This window comes from Mustela nigripes, chromosome 12 (genome assembly GCF_022355385.1).
Source record: "Mustela nigripes isolate SB6536 chromosome 12, MUSNIG.SB6536, whole genome shotgun sequence".
Classification (NCBI taxonomy): domain Eukaryota; kingdom Metazoa; phylum Chordata; class Mammalia; order Carnivora; family Mustelidae; genus Mustela; species Mustela nigripes.
The window spans coordinates 105,314,003-105,333,071 of NC_081568.1; the positions used below are offsets into that span (position 1 = coordinate 105,314,003).

The following is a 19,069-nucleotide window of genomic DNA, read 5'->3' on the forward strand; positions in this document are numbered from 1 at the left end:
AGGGGGTCTTGCGTGGATGAGGGGCCTGCTGCCAGTGCTCACTGTTGTTTGGACGGGAACTGTACTGCTGCCGTCCAGGACTGGTTTTTCCCAGTTTCCAGAGACATCATGATGCTCCCGATAGGAGGAATGCTGATTCCAAAGAGTTTTCTCAGTAAAACTGAGTATAATCCTGGAGCTAGTGGGAGTTTTTCTTCAGCCAACTATAATATGAGTTTTCAGTTTAGGTTTTGTTACAGTTCTCATTATGTATAGCTCACTAGCATATCTATTTAGCATATTATATCCTTCCGTCTCATTGTAACTATCTACCTCTCCGTCCATCTGTGTATCTATCTATCTAATTAGCAACTACATCTTCAATCAGAGTAGCTAAGATGAGGTCCTGGCCCATCTAGCCATTTCTTGTGAAGTTAATACAATTTTTATTCTTCTGTAAAAATAATTAATGGCTATGATTTTATACTGCATTTCTCTGGGCTCTTGAGGATTCATACCATTGGAGTATTTCCTTTTCTCCCATATGGAATAGTGGTGTCTTGGTTTTGATTGTAAATATTACACATGAGTATTTTTACTTCCATATATATATATATATACACACACACACACACACACACACACACACACACACACACCTCAAACTTACCATCTGTTGCTACTGGACACATGAATTTTGGCTTTCATCATGTCGATTTCCTGTGGCTTAATTTTATTTATTTCACTTGGCAGTGAAGAGACTACTTTTTTCCACTGGTGGAAGTTAAACTGAGTAACAACAAAAAAAAGTTAAACATAAAAAGAAATAATAAATAGATTAGGCAGAAATTCTTAAACTTGAGCAACTGGACAATTTAATCAGAACATATATTAGAAATACAGTAAAATAGAAATACCAACGCTCTGAAAGTTCTTACATCAAATGGAAGCATTTCAGTTGATTTGTCATAATCCATTTACTAGCGGGATGCATAAAGAAAGTTTTGTGAAGTAAAGTTGAGAAGATACCCTGGTAAGAATAATCAACTAGGGAGAACCAATTGAATGAATCAAATGACTTGAAAATTATGAGAAATGAAAATTATTATGTGAAGAAGAATAAAGCATGCAAAGTCGGTAATCTTAGATGACTTTTTTTTTCTTTTTTTTTGTTAGGTGACTTTTTTTTCATTTGACAAGGACTTGTATTTGAATGACTGTCTTGTGCTAGACCTCATGCCAGGTGCTGAACTGATCTTTAACATTTTTGCCTAGATTATTGTGGAGCCTCCAGCTTCTCTGGTCTTCCACCCCCCACCTCTGTCTTTTCCCATTACAGCAGCCAGAGTGATCCTGCTAAAATGTCAGATCCTGCCATGCCTCTTGTCAAAGCTCTGGATCTCATTCATGGTGAAAACCTGAAACTTTATATTGGTGTACAGGGCCCACCTGCTTTAGAATCCTGTTCCCTCTACTGCCTCCAACTTATTCCCCTCTAGTAAGCTAACCACTCTGCCTTTCCTCAGGCAACCCAGGCCTGCGTCTACCACTGGGCTTTTGCACATGCTCTTCCCTCTCCCTGAAATATTCTTCCAACCAGCTAACCACATGACTCACATCTTCAGGTCATGACTCCAGTACCATCTTCTCAGGGAGACCCTTCCTCATACCCTTTGTAACCCCCACTTCCTCTCATACTCCCCGCCGCCATCCTGCTTTTTCCTTTAAGGTACTAATCACCAGGTAACATATTATGTATTTAAAATTTTTATTTTATTGTCTCTTGTTCCCTACCACAACGTAAACTCCGTGAGGGCACAGTTTTGTTTTTTTGTTTGTTTTCCCATTTTGTTTACTCCTGTATCCAGTGCTTTCAACAGTTTCTGGGTATATAAGAACAGTCAATGAATAGTGAATGAGAGAGTGAATTTGGAGTCACAGAAACATATAAAGAAAGTAATAGGGGTGCCTAGGTGGCTCAGTTCTTAACTGTCTGCCTTCAGCTCAGGTCATGATCCCGGCGTCCTGGGATCCAGCCCCCATCGGGATCCAGCCCGCATCGGGATCCAGCCCGCATCGGGATCCTTGGCGGGAATCCTGTTTCTCCCTCTCCTACTGCCCCCACTTGTGTTCCCTCTCTCGTTGTCTCTCTCTCTCTCTCTGTCAAATAAATAAATAAAATCTTTAAACAAAAAAGTAATAAATCTTGCATAAGCCCACTCGTAGAGTAAGTAGCTGACATTAGTATTTGCGTATTTTCTTTTTGCCTCTTGATATTATAGAGATGCTGGAAAATGCAGAAAAGCATAAAAGAAGTAATTAAAAATCACCTGTAATTGCTCCAATAAATTACACTTACTTTAATCTCCTGGGGTTGTTCTTTTTTGTTAATTTATTAGTACGCCTTGAGTATGTCCCATTATGTTAACTATTTTTTTTAAAATATGACTTTAAGTGTCTTGTAGCATTCCATTGTAACTATGCCTCTATAACTATACCTCATTCCATTGTAACTATACGTCTACCATACTATATGCATCTATATTTAGATTATTTCAGTTTTCTTATACTGGTTTTAACAAATGAACTTCTTACTGTTTGATACGTCTTTGTGAAAGTCTCTGTTTATTTTCCTTAGGCTAGATTATTATAATTGCAATGATTGTGACAAGGGATATGAGCTTTTTAACCTGTCGTGATTGTGACTATGACTGTGATGCTGTCTGCTAGAATCTCGCACTCTGGTACAAAGGACCCATTTTTTCTTATCGTTGCCAGTGCAGATTATTATTGTTCCTAAAGCTCTTGACCAAACTTGATAAACAATTTTTACTTCTCTGATTAAGTAGGTCCTTCCCCGACTCTTTAGTAGTTGTCCATATATTATATTTTTATAAGATTATATTCTTATATATATTATATTCATATATTCTACAATGTCCTTAACTTCTTTATTTTTTTTAGATTTTTATTTATTTATTTGACAGAGAGAGGGATCACAAATAGGCAGAGAGGCAGGCAGAGAGAGAGGGGGAAGCAGGCTCCCTGCTGAGCAGAGAGCCAGATGTGGGGCTCGATCCCAGGACCCTGAGATCATGACCTGAGCCAAAGGCAGAGGTTTAACCCACTGAGCCACCCAGGTGCCCCTTAACTTCTTGATTTAATGATTTTAGGCCCTTTTATGGGCTCCCTATTATAAGGATGAAGAATTTATTTATTTTTTAAGAGAATATTTATTTACTTATTTGACAGAGATCACAAGTAGGCAGAGAGACAGGCAGAGAGAGAGGAGGAAGCAGGCTCCCTGCTGAGCAGAGAGCCAGATGTGGGGCTAGATCCCAGGACCCTGAGATCATGACCTGAGCCAAAGGCAGAGGCTTTTACCCACTGAGCCATTCAGGTGTCCCAAGATGAGGAATGTAAAACCTTTACAATACCTCTTACCTATTCTCCCTTTGTGCCCTCTATTTTTGTTACTTACATATTCTTGGCTTTTAAATTGGTTGAGCTTATGTCTTAAAATAATATGGGGCGCCTGGGTGGCTCAGTGGGTTAAGCCGCTGCCTTCGGCTCAGGTCATGATCTCAGGGTCCTGGGATTGAATCCCGCATCGGTCTCTCTGCTCAGCAGGGAGCCTGCTTCTCTCTCTCTCTCTCTCTGTCTCTCTGCCTACTTGTGATCTCTCTCTGTCAAATAAATAAAATAAAATCTTAAAAAAAATAATATAACTCTATTTATCAACTTTGAGCAGTGTGTATTGAATCTCTTCTGTGAAAGGTAAGTAAATTCAGATAGTTAATGTGTCTTTATTGTTCTTTCCACTAACCCTGAGATTTTATTCCTTTCATTATTATTTCTTCTCTATTTATAAGCTTTTAAAAACTTAACTTCCATTCCTTAATTTAATTCAGCCTCTGTTGAATCTGAAAGTCAAGAAATCAAAACAAAACCCAAAACCAATGAAGAACGCAAATAATTATAAGTCAAGTTTTAGAAATATGTACCAAAGATCAAAACTGGTGTTTGGGTCCACAAGTATAATCATATGCGATTGAATACTTGCTCCTTGAAAGAGAAGCTTGCTTACATTTACTTTTCATTTCTTTCTGGATCCTGTTGCTTCATCTGGCTGGTATTCTTGGATTCTGTGCTTTTATCTTTGTTTTTTGTTTTTTTTTCGCTTGGAAAGCCTCCTCATAATTTTCCTCCTATAGTAGATGTGATTGCTAGTAAACTGTTTCTGTCTTGAACTGGTACCTGGTTGGTTGATGTTTGCCTGGATGTAGAAATTTAGGTTCAAAATACTTTTTCTTCAGTTCTTTACCGTGATCTAGCATCCCAGGCTACTGATGAGAAATATGTCATCTTGATTCCTGCTTTCTTTAGGTCAACTGTGATTTTTCTTTGGCAGCTTTTGTAATTTTTTTTTTCTATCCGTAGATCTCTGATATTTTACCAGGGTGTTTCAGGGTATGAGATGTTTTTATTTATTCTCTCTGGCATTTGGATTATCCTTTCTATTTGGGCTGTGCTATGTTCAGTTAAGGGTCTATTTTTTCCCCTCTTAGAACTCCCATTAGGTAGATATCAATCCCTTGGACCTGTACTTAGTGTCGCTCAATCTTTCTTCCATAGCTCCAATGTCTTTGTGGTTTTTAAAAGATTTGTTTCTTTATTTGGGGGAGAGAGAGAGAGAGAGTGAGCACATGAGCAGGAGGAAAGGCAGGAGGAGAGGAAAAGAGAGTCTTTTTTTTTTTTTAAAGATTTTATTTATTTATTTGACAGAGAGAGATCACAAGTAGGCAGAGAGGCAGGCAGAGAGAGAGAGAGAGGAGGAAGCAGGCTCCCCACTGAGCAGAGAGCCTGATGCGGGACTCGATCCCAGGACCCTGAGATCATGACCTGAGCCGAAGGCAGCGGCTTAACCCACTGAGCCACCCAGGCGCCCGGAAAAGAGAGTCTTAAGTAGACTCTATGCTGAGTGTGGAGCCCAATGCAGGACTCAATTTCATGACCCTGAGATCACGACCTGAGCCAAAACCAAGAGCTGGATGCTTAACCGACTGTGCCACCCAGGCGGGCCATTCTCTGTGTTTTTGTTGTGGTTGTTGTTGTTCAGTGTTCTCTGTGTCTCTACCCACCTAGCTTAGTTTTCAGCCATGTCTGCTTTGTCAATGAGCTCATTCACTAACCTGTAAAATTTTAATAATCATTGTTTCCAAAAACTCTTCTTGTTATCTGGTTACTTCTTTTCTATAGCAGCCTCTTTTTGCCTCATGACTCTGGTATTCTTCCCTGTTTCTGTATAGATCATAAATCTCTATTGCTTGAATTCGGCTTGTTTCTTTAGTATCTATTCTGTTTGTTTGTTTGGGGCTGTATTTATCATGTATTGCAGTGTAACAGTTTACCCGACAGTGCTTAAAACAGTGAACAATTTATTGTCCTCCCAGTGTCTGTGGGTCAGGAATGCAAGCATGATTTAATTGGGTGCCTCTGCCTGAAGATCTCTCACAAGGCAACAGTCAAGGTGTGAACCAGGTCTGTGGTCTCATCTGAAGGCTCAAAAGAGGAAGGATTTTCTTCCAAGTTCACTCACATGATTGTTAGCTAGATTCGCTTCCTTGTTAGCCAGTTCCTCACTGGCTGTTGGCTCAAGGCCTCTCTCAGTGTCTGTCTATGTGGACCTCTCCATATAGCGGCTCACATCATGACACTGACTTCCTCAGAACAAACCACCAAGACAACAAGAGAAGGCAAGCAAGAGAAGCCAGAGTCTCCTTGTAAAATGATCTTGGAAGTGCTGTTCCATCACTTTTGCCATATTCTGTTCCTTGGAAGCGAGTCACCTAAGTCTAGCCCACACTCAGGAGGAAGGGGTTATGTAAGGACATGAATACCAGAAGGAAGGGATCATTAAGGGCTATCTTAAATGCTGCCTACTACAGAAGTCTTACTTTTGGGGGTTGTTGTTGTTGTTTTTCAAGTCTCTAGTGATCTTTGTTTCTAAGGAAAAGACTTTAGGGGTTATTGCAGGTAGCAGGCCTGGGTTTCCTCTGCATCTGTGTCACTTACATAGGCTTCCTTTTCAGTTATGTGGGCAGATAGTGTGGAGGCTGGCTGGAATTCCCTCTTGTGTAATTCCATGTCTTTTATGTGCATGGTTGGAACTTATGACTTGCTACTAGCCATTATTATATGGAAGACATGCTGAGATAGTCACTCCCTTGATTGGGTTACATTTTATGACAAAAGGGATTTTGCAAATAATTATGGTCCTAAATTAGTTCCTTTTGAGTTATACAAAAGGAAGATTTTCGTGGGTGGGCCTGACTTAATCAGTGAGAAGCCCTCAAGGAAGGACTGCAGTCCTTGGGGTCAGAGATGCTCTCCTGATGGCCTTGAGGAAGCAAGCTGCATAAGTTCTGTACCTGCAAGAAAATGAATTTCCCAACAATTTAAATACTTGGAAATGGGTTCTTCCCTGATCAAGCCTCCACATGAGAATGCACCTTGAGTGACACCAAAATGGTTGGCTTATGAGACTCTGAGATGAGGATCCGGCTAAATAGCCTGGACCCCTGATGCACAGATACTACGAGATAATAAATAGATGTTATTTCGAACCAGGGAGTTTGTGGTCATTTGTTCACAATAGAAGAACAATAAATGTATTTCATTTCTTGTCCCTCATAGAGCTGATCCTTTTCTGGTTCTCCCTTGGTCAACAGTGGAGGCTTGGTGTAGATTCAAGCTCTGTTCTCTCTGTGACTTGCTTCCTCATTAGGAGTCTTCTCCACATCTAGCTTCCTCAGACAGAGGGCAGATCTTAGGCTGTGACTTGGGGGCGTGTCACTACTGCCAGTTGTACTTTTATTTCTTTACATTGGGAATTGGGAAGAGGAGAAGTGTAACTTGCAGATGTTGCAAAGTCACCTGTTTAATGAGAGACCCTAATGATCACCTCCTTACCTACTCCATTTCTTTGAATGTGTTGATTCCAAGCTTGTAGCTCTGGCCACCTTGGTGGGAGCCTTGCTTATGCAAGGTGCCTCCTTGTGTAGTTTCCTCTACTCTGCATTTCCCACTACTCTGATTCTACTCGGTTTTTCTCTTCACAGAATTTCTTATGACTTCTGATCTGTTGATGGCCTATTTTCCTGTTTTATAATCCTGTTATGGTTTCCTTCTTTGAACAGAAAATAATTTTCCTAGCACTTCAGTGGGGGCTTGGAAGCAAAGGGAGACAGATGTTGGTTATAAGTGTGCATGAACTCAGCTGCACAATCTGGACTTAATCAGTGAGAAGCCCTCACTGATTAGAAAAAAAAAAATACTCTTTTGCTATCTAACGCTGATTTAGTATATTTGTAATAAATTTGGCATATTTCTAATAAAATCAATGAGAAAGGGCAGAATTTTTATTATAATAACTACTTTTCTCATGTTCTATTCTTTTCTTCTTTTAAAGTTCCTTCATCTGTGTGAAGACTCTGCTCTTTTTTTTTCTTTTTTTTTAACCCTCTTCCCACTTACACTTACATAGCCTTTCTCTCTATTTTCTTACAGTGATTTCTTAGAACAAGTGACTTTAAAATATTGCTGACACTGTGTTTTTTTCTAATGCTAATAGCACACATGATGTAAGTGCTGAGGATGTTGAGATAATTGAACTAAAATTGTGATTTTAAAATTGTTTTAAGACTCTTTTAGTTCTAAGTAACACGAACCTACTTCAAACTAGTTTGGGTTACAGAGAATTTATTAGACAGAAATTATAATATTTTACTGAACCCAAGAGTAAAAATTATATTTGGATATCATGAGGGTGTGGAACCAGAAACTAGAAAGTTGATAGAAACCCAGATAATCATTACCTTTCTGTCTCTCTTATCTGTTTTCCTCAACATCTGCTTACTTTGTTTCTCAGCTGACTCACTTTGCTTCGTATGGGTATGGCCAAATATGGCTGCCCAACAATGGTAACCAGAGTTTCCGAGTTTATTAAATTTTTAAAAAAATATTTTATTTATTTACTTGAGAGAGATAGAGAGTGAGAGAGAGAACATGAGAGGGCAGAGGGTCAGAGAGAGAAGCAGACTCCCCACTGAGCAGAAAGCTGGATTCGGGACTCAATCCTGGGACTCCAGGATCATGACCTGAGCTGAAGGCAGTTGCTTAACCAGCTAAGCCACCCAGGCACCCTGCAGTTTCCAAGCTTATGTCATATTAGTTCAATCAAATAGATAAGAGACAGAATGCCAGATTCCAAGGAGAATGATGAATTGGTTTAGTTTGGGCCAGTTATCTCTTTTTAGACCAGTGCAATGTAGTCATGAAGAAAGATTTTTATGGTATAAACATGCTGCTATGGCCCAAGTTCTCAAAGAAGAGGCAAGAGATAAGTGAGCGCAAAATTGGGCAGATATCTCAAGAGATGTCTTCTTCAACATTCTTGTTTATATCCAGTGTGCTATTTCTTATTAGAAGTTTAGCTTGTGGTAAAGACTGTAAGCTGAGGGTCACACATAAATTGATTTGATCCCAGCCTTGCCACTGCTAGCTGTGTGACCTCTGTGAAGATTAAAATCTTTCTGTGTACAATTGGGATGATAAAGCCTATCTCCTGGGGTTGCTGGGAGGATGAAATGAGAATATATATGGTATATCCAAGCAATTAATAAATAGTAGTTATTAATTATTATTATTTTCAGATCATTTGGGAAATGGAGGAACATACATTTTACTACTTCAAAGGTTGTAAGAAGATCTAGAGGCAAAATTTCTGGTGCTACAGAATTACATAGTCAATAAAAATCTAAGAGAGAGTTTTGCCTTTACCACACTTGATCAAAGAAATGGATACAGGGGAGGCTGATGGTGTTAGGGCCCAAGAAACTATACTTATTTTTTGAATGAAATGTTTGCTTCTGTTGATTTTTGAAAGAGGTGGCAATGGTGTCATGATCCTAAAGAGAGCCAAGCAGGGCTGGTGATCAATGGAAGAGGCATCATAGTTTTTTCAAGTCAGTTCTTGTTCTGATGGTCTCTGCAGTCATTCCATTTGGTGGCTGGTCTATTCTGATTGGCTAGTGGCTTACCCAGTGAGATGTTTTTGAATATCATCCCCAGAAACCAAGTGTGTGCTATTAGTTCAAAGACTTCAGCTTTTGTTAAAGAAGATGCATCTTTTTCTTTATAAACAATAGATTTTTCTTTGCACTTTTCTGATGTATATGGTAAAATTGTGGGTGGCAGCCATTCATTAAATAAACTCTTAGTAAAGGATACGAAAAATGATAATGAACCAAATTCTGTATAGTTAACCAAACTCCTAGTTTAGTAAAGGATATGTAAAATGATGATTTGAATTCTTTATAGTTAAATGATACAAAATGTCAGCCCAAAGTTAATATTTACATAAAGGAGAGTTAGCCAACAATCTACATATATGGCTTCTTTTTAAAACATGATGTATGATGTTCTATATGAAATTGCAGTAGAAGAGTATCTCATTGACTAACTGTGTAATTTTCTCTTAAGTTATGCAGACATTTTGATTGAGAGGGAAGTGTTAATGCAGAAGTACATTCATCTAGTTCAGATCGTAGAGACAGAAAAAATTGCAGCTAACCAGCTCCGGCATCAACTTGAAGATCAAGACACAGAAATCGAAAGACTTAAATCAGAGGTACTTCCCAGTTAATAGATTCTTCCCCATTGTTTCACATTTATTGTCATATCCTCATAATTACATAAGGCCTATCAGGGCAAGATTTTAATCCCAAACTTAGTTTCCTTTGGCGTCGGTATGTACATGGTCAGACTAGAGATCTATGCTAGGAAAGTATCCAGTCTGTTAGGGTTGAGTAAATATGCTACAACAAAATACCAGGCTAATATGCTGCTTTTTAATTATTTTGTGCTCCTGATGTCCTTCCTTTGATCAGATAACCAAGAGTTGATTTAATATGTAATTGTTTGTAGACTGAATATTGTAATAATGATAACTGTGAATCTATTATAGATTCAGTTACAATCCCAAATGCAACTAAGGAAGGAGCAGAAATGAAGTCTGAAAGACTTTGCTGCTTCTATATCTAAGGAGTCCAACTTTCTCCCCTCTAGAATTTTGAAAAACACGTTTGTGTTAAAGTATAAGACATTTTCTAGAGTACACTTTTTTTTTTTAAAGATTTTATTTATTTATTTGACAGAGAGAAATCACAAGTAGATGGAGAGGCAGGCAGAGAGAGAGAGAGGGAAGCAGGCTCCCCGCCGAGCAGAGAGCCCGATGCAGGACTCGATCCCAGGACCCTGAGATCACGACCCGAGCCAAAGGCAGCGGCTCAACCACTGAGCCACCCAGGCGCCCCTAGAGTACACTTTTTCCTGAATTTGTCCTTCCTGCCTCTCTCCACCTCCACTCTCCAGCCTCCAAAGGTGAACTTCTGGGGTCCTGCACCCCCAGATTATGCGATTGTGCCAAGTAAGAACAGAAGATGGTCATGGCGTCAGCAGCCATGGCGGTGGGCCCGGGTGCTCCCGTGCTCACAGGTGCCTCTGTCTCTGTATAGAAACCCGAGGGTACCTTTCCTTGCTGTCCCGTTATTCCTCGTGGAAAGCAGACGATAACTGGAGAACTGAAGAGGAATGTAGAAAACAAGATCCCCCCCCCCTTTCTAACTAGGGATGCATTAGCATTTTCTTTGCCTCAGAAGAATAGCACAGAATGAAACCTACCACTAATTGTATTCTATTGACAGAACAATTCAGGGTCCTCATTCTTGGTAACTTGCTTGTCACTTTTATAGTCACTGGAGAATGTTTTCCTCTTTGTTTCCTCACACCTTCCTCTAAGAAATACTCCGAATCCTGTGTGAGGTTTTCACCTCCTGCTGCCCGTGTACATCACCTCCAGTTCACAGAGCAAGGGTACACGCCGATTGTACCTGGGATCTGACTGCTTCTCCAGTGATAAGTTGCAGACTATGTTCACCATATCATTAGTGATGTTAACTTCCCAGTTGAACTCTGAAATCTGATATAGTGAAAACAACAAAGGCTATATCAGGCACTGTAATTTAAAACAAAATTATTGTGTTCTTTCTTTGCCACAGTAAGCTTAGAGCAGATGCGTGTCGGCTGAGTGAAAGAAGTTGGCATTTACTCCACAAGAGAGACTCAGTCAGCACCAAGCAGTGTTCCCCAGTCTTTATTTGTGCATACTTATCTGTCTTCACTGTGTTCTAATTTTAGTCTGGATATAGATTGCAGTCCCAGACTGTCAGTAGCAAGTATGTCTTGTGTGGTCAGTAGGCAGAAACAATAATTTATTTCTTACTCCTTTTATTTTCCCGCATTTCTGCCAGAAAATGGCAGAAATGTGTATTTGGTATTGGCGACAAAACGGAAAGATAGGTCAGAGGAATCAGTTATGACTCTTACTTTTTAAATGTCTGCTTGTAGTATGTCTGTACAGGTTCTTACCTTTATAAGAGCCTGCAGTTGAGAGGTAGTCTAGTGAATTTGATTACTAGGTGTTTTGGAGCAGCTGTCTGGTCTTGAATTTCCCCCACAGGCCACATAACCGAGCAGGAGATATAAAGAGATCCCAAGTTGTTTCAGTCATTTTTACCTTTTCACCTTTTCTTCGTTGGCTTGGATCAATCCCCAAACTCTGAAGTTTCTTTTGCAGTTACCATTTTCCCAAGGAATTTTGTGAATCTGCTGTACTGTGTATACCTGGAAGGCTACAGGCTGATTAAGGGAAGCAAGAGCTTTGACTTGAGTGTCATTGCATTTGGAGACCACAGGACATTACTGGCATCAGACAAGATGGCGGCATGCCGCTCAGCTCCTGTGAAGGCCTTGGCCTAGTCCTCCCTGGCCTGAGTTCACACTTTCCACAGTCACTTCTTAGGAGCGATTTGTTAGCAACATAACTAGATAGGTTTGTGGTGAAGTTCTTGCTTCCCCTGCCTTAGCACCAAAGGAATAAAAGTTGGATAAAAAAACGAAAGTTTCCTGGGGATCTCATAAGCTACCTTGTAGGTATAACCTCCTAGGAGTGAATGGCTATAAGCCAGTATTTCTCAGATCACAAAATGGACCAATTCTGTGTTCTAGATTGTCGCTCTTAACAAAACCAAGGAACGAATGCGGCCTTACCAAAGCAATCAAGAAGATGAGGACCCAGACATCAAGAAGATTAAAAAGGTAGTATTTGGGGTTGGGGGGGCGTTCTGGCTTTGGGCAAGCATGGTGATCTGTCCTGTAGTGTTGTCTTTGCCACCCTGTCTCTGAACTTGGTGTATCTGTTCTAATGGCTCTCAGACTTGCCCTTCAGACTGATCTGGGAATGGCTACTTTGGAAAAGTTTCAGCTCGAGATTTTTTTTCCTGGTTCTGGGAATCCCCTTTTGGACTCTGTGGGAGGGTTGCCAAAACCAGACATTAAGATAGTAGTGTTCTCAAGCTGGGTTAAGTAAGTGCTATTGAACCTCCTAAATTTGTGCTGCTTTCATATTTGAGGGGAATATCTTTTAAATGACATTTAAAAATATTTCTTTTAGATTTAGATTTCAGTGCTTATTTAGAAAGGATTTTTGTGAACATGTGAGAAGATTGACTAAACACATCTGCTCAGATTTCTGTTTTATTATTGTTGTTCCTTTCTTGCTTAACATCCACATAATCAGCAGATCTTTCTGCCTCACTGTCATATATTACTGTACAACTTTTGCAGTTAACCAGACCCTGGTACTAACTCCGTTCTACCGTGTTTGATTTTATGACATCTAAGTTTTGAATTCCGTAATCTTTATACTCTTATAAACCATCTACTCAGCTTTGTTAACATTGTGTGAAGAGCTTCACACTTCAAGAACTTTCTTTAGATACACATCTTTAGATCTTTATTTCATCTTAAATTTTTTCATATTCCTGTTTTCCAACAAGATCAGGCACGTTCCAGGTGGTCTGGCCATAGAACCTTATTCCTGTTTTCCGTGCTACATAATTATTCCCCTTAAATTGTAGCAAAACTTCAAATATTGCTCAGAGTTTGAAATAGAAATGCTTCTTGGAACTAAATTGCAATGTTTTCAGTTTTTAAGCACTAAAAAGTGAAATAACACCATTTCCTTCTGGAATTAAAAAAAAATTATTTAAGATTTTATTTATTTATTTGATACACACAGAGAGAGAGAGAGCGAGAGCGCACAAGCAGGGGGAGTGAGAGAGGGAAAAACAGTCTCCCCACTGAGCAGAGAGCCCAATGCAGGGCTTGATCCCCAAACCGTGAGATCATAACCTGAGCCAAAGTCAGATGTTTAATCAACTGAGCCACCCAGGTGCCCCAGAACTTAAAAGTTTTTAAATTGAATTTGGTTTATGTTATTTTGATACAAGATTGATGCTATTGCATCAATAGCATCTTTTCATAGTATGAAGTTTTGTATAAAGAAAGATATCAGTAAAATACAAATTCCAAATTCCAGTTCTTTCTTTCTTTTTTTTTTTTTTTTTTTTTTTTTGTAGAAACCGGTCTTTTAGTAAGTAAGTAAACCAGCCTTTGCTTAGCAGGCAATACCTGACTAAGGAAATATCTTATTTGACCAAAGTTTCGATTAAGTTTTTTTTTTTTTAATAATATTTCTTAAAAAATGTATTTATTTGACAGAGGGAGAGAGCGAGCATAAGGAGGCAGAGAGGCAGGCAGAGAGAGGGAGGAAGCAGGCTCCCTGTCAAGCAGAGAGCCCAATGTGGGGCTGGATCCCAGGACCCTGAGATCATGACCCGAGCCAAAGGCAGAGGCCTAACCCACTGAGCCACCCAGGAACCCGATTAAGTTGTTTTTTGAAAATGCTTCTGTTAAATGGAATAATACTGATGAATGCTTTTTACATTTTCTGCCTTCTAATATTCAATAGAAGCAATTAAAAAATTACTTTTGAGCTTGTTAAGTAGGTTTGGAAATAATTCTGTTGTCTTTTATGTCCCAAACAACTTAATGTCTGTATGGAAAAGAGTGTTTCAAATGAATTAGATTTCCTATTCTGATCTTGCCAAATAGCAACACAATATTTTATCTTCAGGGAACCAAAATTGGATTTTATTTAATTACAGAGAAACTTCCTGTTAGAATTTTCCAAATAATGTGCCTATACCTTCCCCACAAAATTCTGTTAAAATGTGATTAATTTTTATTGTTGGAAGGGTGGCAACTAATGAATGCTTGCGTGAAGTTTGACAGTATGATGACAACATTGGTAGGTAAAGGAGAGAATTTTAAACATTGCAAAAGAAGAGTGGTTGTTTAAACACATGATAATTTAGGTCATATGGGTGAAACAGTGGGGAAAAAATAGGAAGTGTAAGAATGTGTTGAACAGATAATAGTGATACTAAAAGGAGATTGGGGTGCGCCTGGGTGGCTCAGTCGGTTAAGCAACTGCCTTCAGCTCAGGTAATGATCCCGGGGTGCCGGGATTGAGCCCCTTGTCAGGCTCTCTGCTCAGCGGGGAGTCTGCCTCTTTCTCTCCCTCTCCCTCTATGCTCTCCCCCTGCAAATAAATAAAAATAAAATCTTAAAAAAATTGTTTAAAAAATAAAAGGAGATTTGGTAGTGATTTAATGCTTTCAGTTCTGCTTTGTTGTTGAATCTGCCACTTAGATATCACCACCCTAATAAATTACCATAATGTGATATATATATATATATCACAATGTGATAAATTTATCATAATAAATTATCATAAATATTTTTATATTTGGAAAGGACTTCAGATTGTTTTAGTCCATTATTTTATAGGTGAGACAATAGAAGACAAGAGTTCAGAGTTACCCAGTAGGTTAGTGCAGAGCCTTGGGTTAAGGCATGTCTGGTTAGCACCCGGCATTTACCTGGACAATAGAAAGATGTTCAGTAAATACTTGTTGGCTAACATACACAGGCCAGTGCACTTTCTCAGGTTTGTCTGTTATTTTTCAAATCAAACTCAGATCAATGTTAGAGGCTATTGTGTTATCTACAGAATTGATTTTTACATATATTTCACATTTCTTCTCACAAAATAATCACCACTGCAAATCATTAACATGTGTTTTTTTCCCTATGTAGCTAAGAGAATCCTTGCAGTTAACAAAAAGCAGGTAAAAGAATGCCAAGTCTGATTGCATCTTTCCTGTGTGACTTACCACGAAATTTAGTTACTTGTCTATAAATAGAAGGGGTCAGACGAGCTGAGGCTAACACTTATTTTCTAAGCTTACTAAAAAAAAACCCTCAACAACAACAAATCAAATAGCCTGATTTAAAAATGGGCAAAGGACTTGAATAGACATTTCTCCAAAGATGAAATGCTATGCACATGATCTTTGGGGAAGTCATATACACAAGAAAAGCTGCTCACTATCACCCAGCATCAGAGAAACACAAATCAAAACCACAGTGCAGTGTCACCTCACACCCATTAGGATGACTTCCGTCAAAAAACTGGAACATAAGTGTTGATGAGGATGTTGAGAAATTAGAACCTTTGTGCCCTCATGGTGGTATGGTGAAGTGGTTCAACTTCTATGGAAAGCAGTATGGTCATTCCTCAAAAAATTAAAAATAGAACTATCACAGTGATGCAGCATTCCTGCTTCTGGGTATACAGCCGGAAGGATTGAGTGCAGGATCCTGAGGAGATATTTGCATACCATGATCACTGAGGAACAATTCACAAGAACCAAGAGGTGGAAGCAACACCCATGTCTATCAGCAGATGAATGGAAAAACAGAATGTACATATGGTGGAATACTGTTCAGCCTGAAACGGGGAGGAAATCCTGGTTCATGGTACAGCATGGATGAACCTTGAGGACATTACACTAAATGGAATTAACCAGTCACAGGAAGATAGATACTATGTGACTCCACTTATGTGAGCTATCTAAAGTGGTTAAGTTCACAGAAACAGAAAGCTGAATGGTGGGTGCCAGGGGCCGAGGGAAGGGAGTAGTGGGGAGTTGTTTTTCAATAGGTATAGTGTCACTTTTGTGGGATAGAGAAGTCCTGGAAATCTGTTGTACAGCAGTGTGAAATACTTAATGCTGCTGAACTAGACACTTAAAAATGGTTAGGATGGTAAATTTTAAGTTATGTGCCTTTTCACCACAATTAAATTTTTTTTAAAATATCTGCGTTTATATTGTTAAAGAATACACCTTTAAGTTCTTTCTTTATTAAAAAGTTAATAACTGTATATGTAATATTATCCTATTCTGGTGTCCATACAGGGAGTCCTAAAGAGCTTATGGAAGAAACTTGCAAAGTTGAGAAAAAATATTATCTTTAAATCCTATTTTTTCCTGCTATGTGAAAAAGCCTGCCATTATTTGTTCTAGTGATGGACCATTAATGCACTAATGAAAAAGTGGTGCTTTTTGTGGCACGGGATGGAAACCCTTACTGACAGGCTTACCAAAGACAGTCTTGCCGCTCCCTGAGATCTTTCTGCTGTTCTGTAGGTTCAGAGCTTCATGAGAGGATGGTTGTGTAGAAGGAAATGGAAGACTATTGTGCAGGATTACATTTGTTCTCCTCATGCTGAAAGTATGAGGAAGAGAAACCAGATTGTGTTCACCATGGTTGAAGCCGAGTCAGAGTATGTTCACCAGCTCTACATCCTGGTCAATGGCTTCCTCCGGCCCCTGAGAATGGCGGCCAGCTCCAAGAAACCTCCCATCAGCCATGATGATGTCAGCAGCATTTTTCTCAACAGGTTTGTCTTGGCATGAATCAAAAAGTCATGTGAAAAAAAATTTCTATTCCTTAAAAGAAGTTTTACTTTACTCTTAAAAGAATAGGTATTATAAATTCAACTTCGAGAGTGTATGATACTGAAAATAAGAAAGCTGTCATTTGTGTTTCATTATTTGCCCAAATTTACATGTCTTTATCTTGAATCATGGCATCTAGTTTTCTGGTTTTTTTCTTTATTTGACATGTATTTTCTTGTCATTGTGTGGGTGTGGTTTTTGGGAATGATAATCTGCTTCATAAACTGAGGGAAGTGAAGTGAGTAATGGGTCTTTACATTTAATTTATACAGACGTACTTTAGAAAGAACAATAACTAACAGAGAACCCAAGAATCTGTAGTGAATTTATTTCTACATATTATACACTACATATAATGTCCTTGCTGCTGAGGATTCATCAGTGAGCAAAGCAAAAATCCTTGCCTTCATGGAGCTTAAATTGTGATGTGGGAAGAGACATAATGAATAGTGAATAAGTGAAGAAGTGAATAGTGAATAAGTGAAATGTAGTATATTATGTGGTGATGAGTGTTGTGATAAAAAATCAAGAGGAGAGGAGAAGGGAGAAAGGGGGTGCCTGGGTGTTTTATGTAAAATTTAGTAATTTATTTATTTTTGAATACATAATACATTTACATTGTGCAAAATTCAAACAACACGAAAACATCAAATAACTCTTACTCTGTCTCTGCCCAGCCCATATACCCCACTTTTTGTTTTTAACCATTTTCATTAGTTTCTTATATACCTCTCTAGTGTTTCTTGGTGTATATCCAATCAGATATGAATATAGAGTATTAGCTTTTCCCCCTTCTTACACAAAGTCAATGAATTTTAACATGTAGTTGCCTTTTTCACTTAACGGTATATTCTGGACATCTTCTCATATTGACATCTAAAGAGCTTTCTATTTTATAAAAAATCACTACATTGTTTTACATTATATGAATGTGCCATAGTTTTTCTCTAGCCAGCCTTTGGAAAGGCCTCAGAGATAAGTTGATATTTGAATAAAGACTTGAGGTTGATGGGGAAGCAAGCCATTGGGCTATCTGGGTGAAGAGTGACACAGAGGAGGAGACAACCTGTACAAAGGCCTGAAGCTGGGGCAGACCTGGCTTGCTTGATTGACCAACTGCCCAAGGTCCATGTGGATGAAAAGTGGTAACATTGGACATTGTAAAGATGTTTGTTTTTACTGTAAATAAGATGGGCAGATACTGGTAGCATTTTGAGGAGAGAAGTAGCATCATATAACTTATGTTTTAAAATCTCACTCTGGTTTCTCTGTTGGGAATCAAGCACAGGGAAATCAGTTTGGTGGCTATTTCAATAAACCAGGTGAGAGATGACTGTAGCAGGGAGGCCTGTTAGGTGGCTATCCCAACAATATAGGCGAAGGGTGATTGTAATGGAGGCCGTGATAAATGGTTGGATTCTGGGTATATTTTTAAATAGAGCCAATGAAATTTCCTGATGAGTTTGATGTGGGGTTTTGAGCAAGGTCCAAGGTTTTTGGGCTGAACAACTAGAAGCATAGAGTTAACTACTCACTAAATGGAGAACACTGAGGTATAAACAGGGTTAGGGGGAAAGATAAAGAAATTTTAGTCTCAGACCTCTCAAGCATGAGAGGCTTTTAGCCATCCAAATGGAGAAATCAAGTGAACAGGGATTGGATATCAGTCTGGAGTTCAGGGAAGGAGTTTGGGCTGGAGATACAGATTTGGGGGTCCAATAGCATATAAAGAGTATTTAAAGCTGTTGGTCTGCATGAGAGTACCAAGGGAGTAAGCACAGATGAATGAAGGAAGAGGAACAAGGACTGAGCTTTGGGATAGTCCAACATTTAGAGATTAAGAAGATGAGGAACCAGCAGAAGAGAGTGAAGAGGGTAAGTTAGGGTTGTAGAATGAAACCCGGCAGAAGGGGTTGTCCCGGAAACCAAGGCAAGAGAGGGCTATGTCAAAAAGGTCAAATAAAATGATAACTGAGAACTGGCCGTGGGTTTAACACTGAACTTTTTGGTAACTTTGATGAGGGGCCAAAGACTCATTGGAGGGGACTTAAGAGATAATGGGGGGAAGGATAATAATTGGAGAGAGTTGGTATAAAAAACTCAGTGTTGCTGTAGAGAGGAGCCAGTAAACAAGATGTTTCTTGGCGGTAAATTTAAAAGTATAAACAAGTGTGTTTGTGTTTCAAGATGGGATAAAAATTACACTGAGAGCAAGTGGGCAATGATATAGGAGAGAGGGAGAAATTTCTGGAGCAATAAGC

The 19,069-nt window shown here is 39.0% G+C and overlaps 1 protein-coding gene across 1 annotated transcript in view; it reads left to right on the forward strand.

The window, feature by feature from the left end:
* The window catches only part of RASGRF2 (Ras protein specific guanine nucleotide releasing factor 2), a 251,066-nt gene that overhangs the window by 89,571 nt on the left and 142,426 nt on the right, over window positions 1–19,069 (forward strand). The window contains exons 3-5 of the mRNA XM_059418164.1: window positions 9,523–9,670; window positions 12,109–12,198; window positions 16,497–16,750. Coding sequence (XP_059274147.1) covers window positions 9,523–9,670; window positions 12,109–12,198; window positions 16,497–16,750 — 492 coding nt within the window. The remainder of the gene's footprint in view (window positions 1–9,522; window positions 9,671–12,108; window positions 12,199–16,496; window positions 16,751–19,069) is intronic.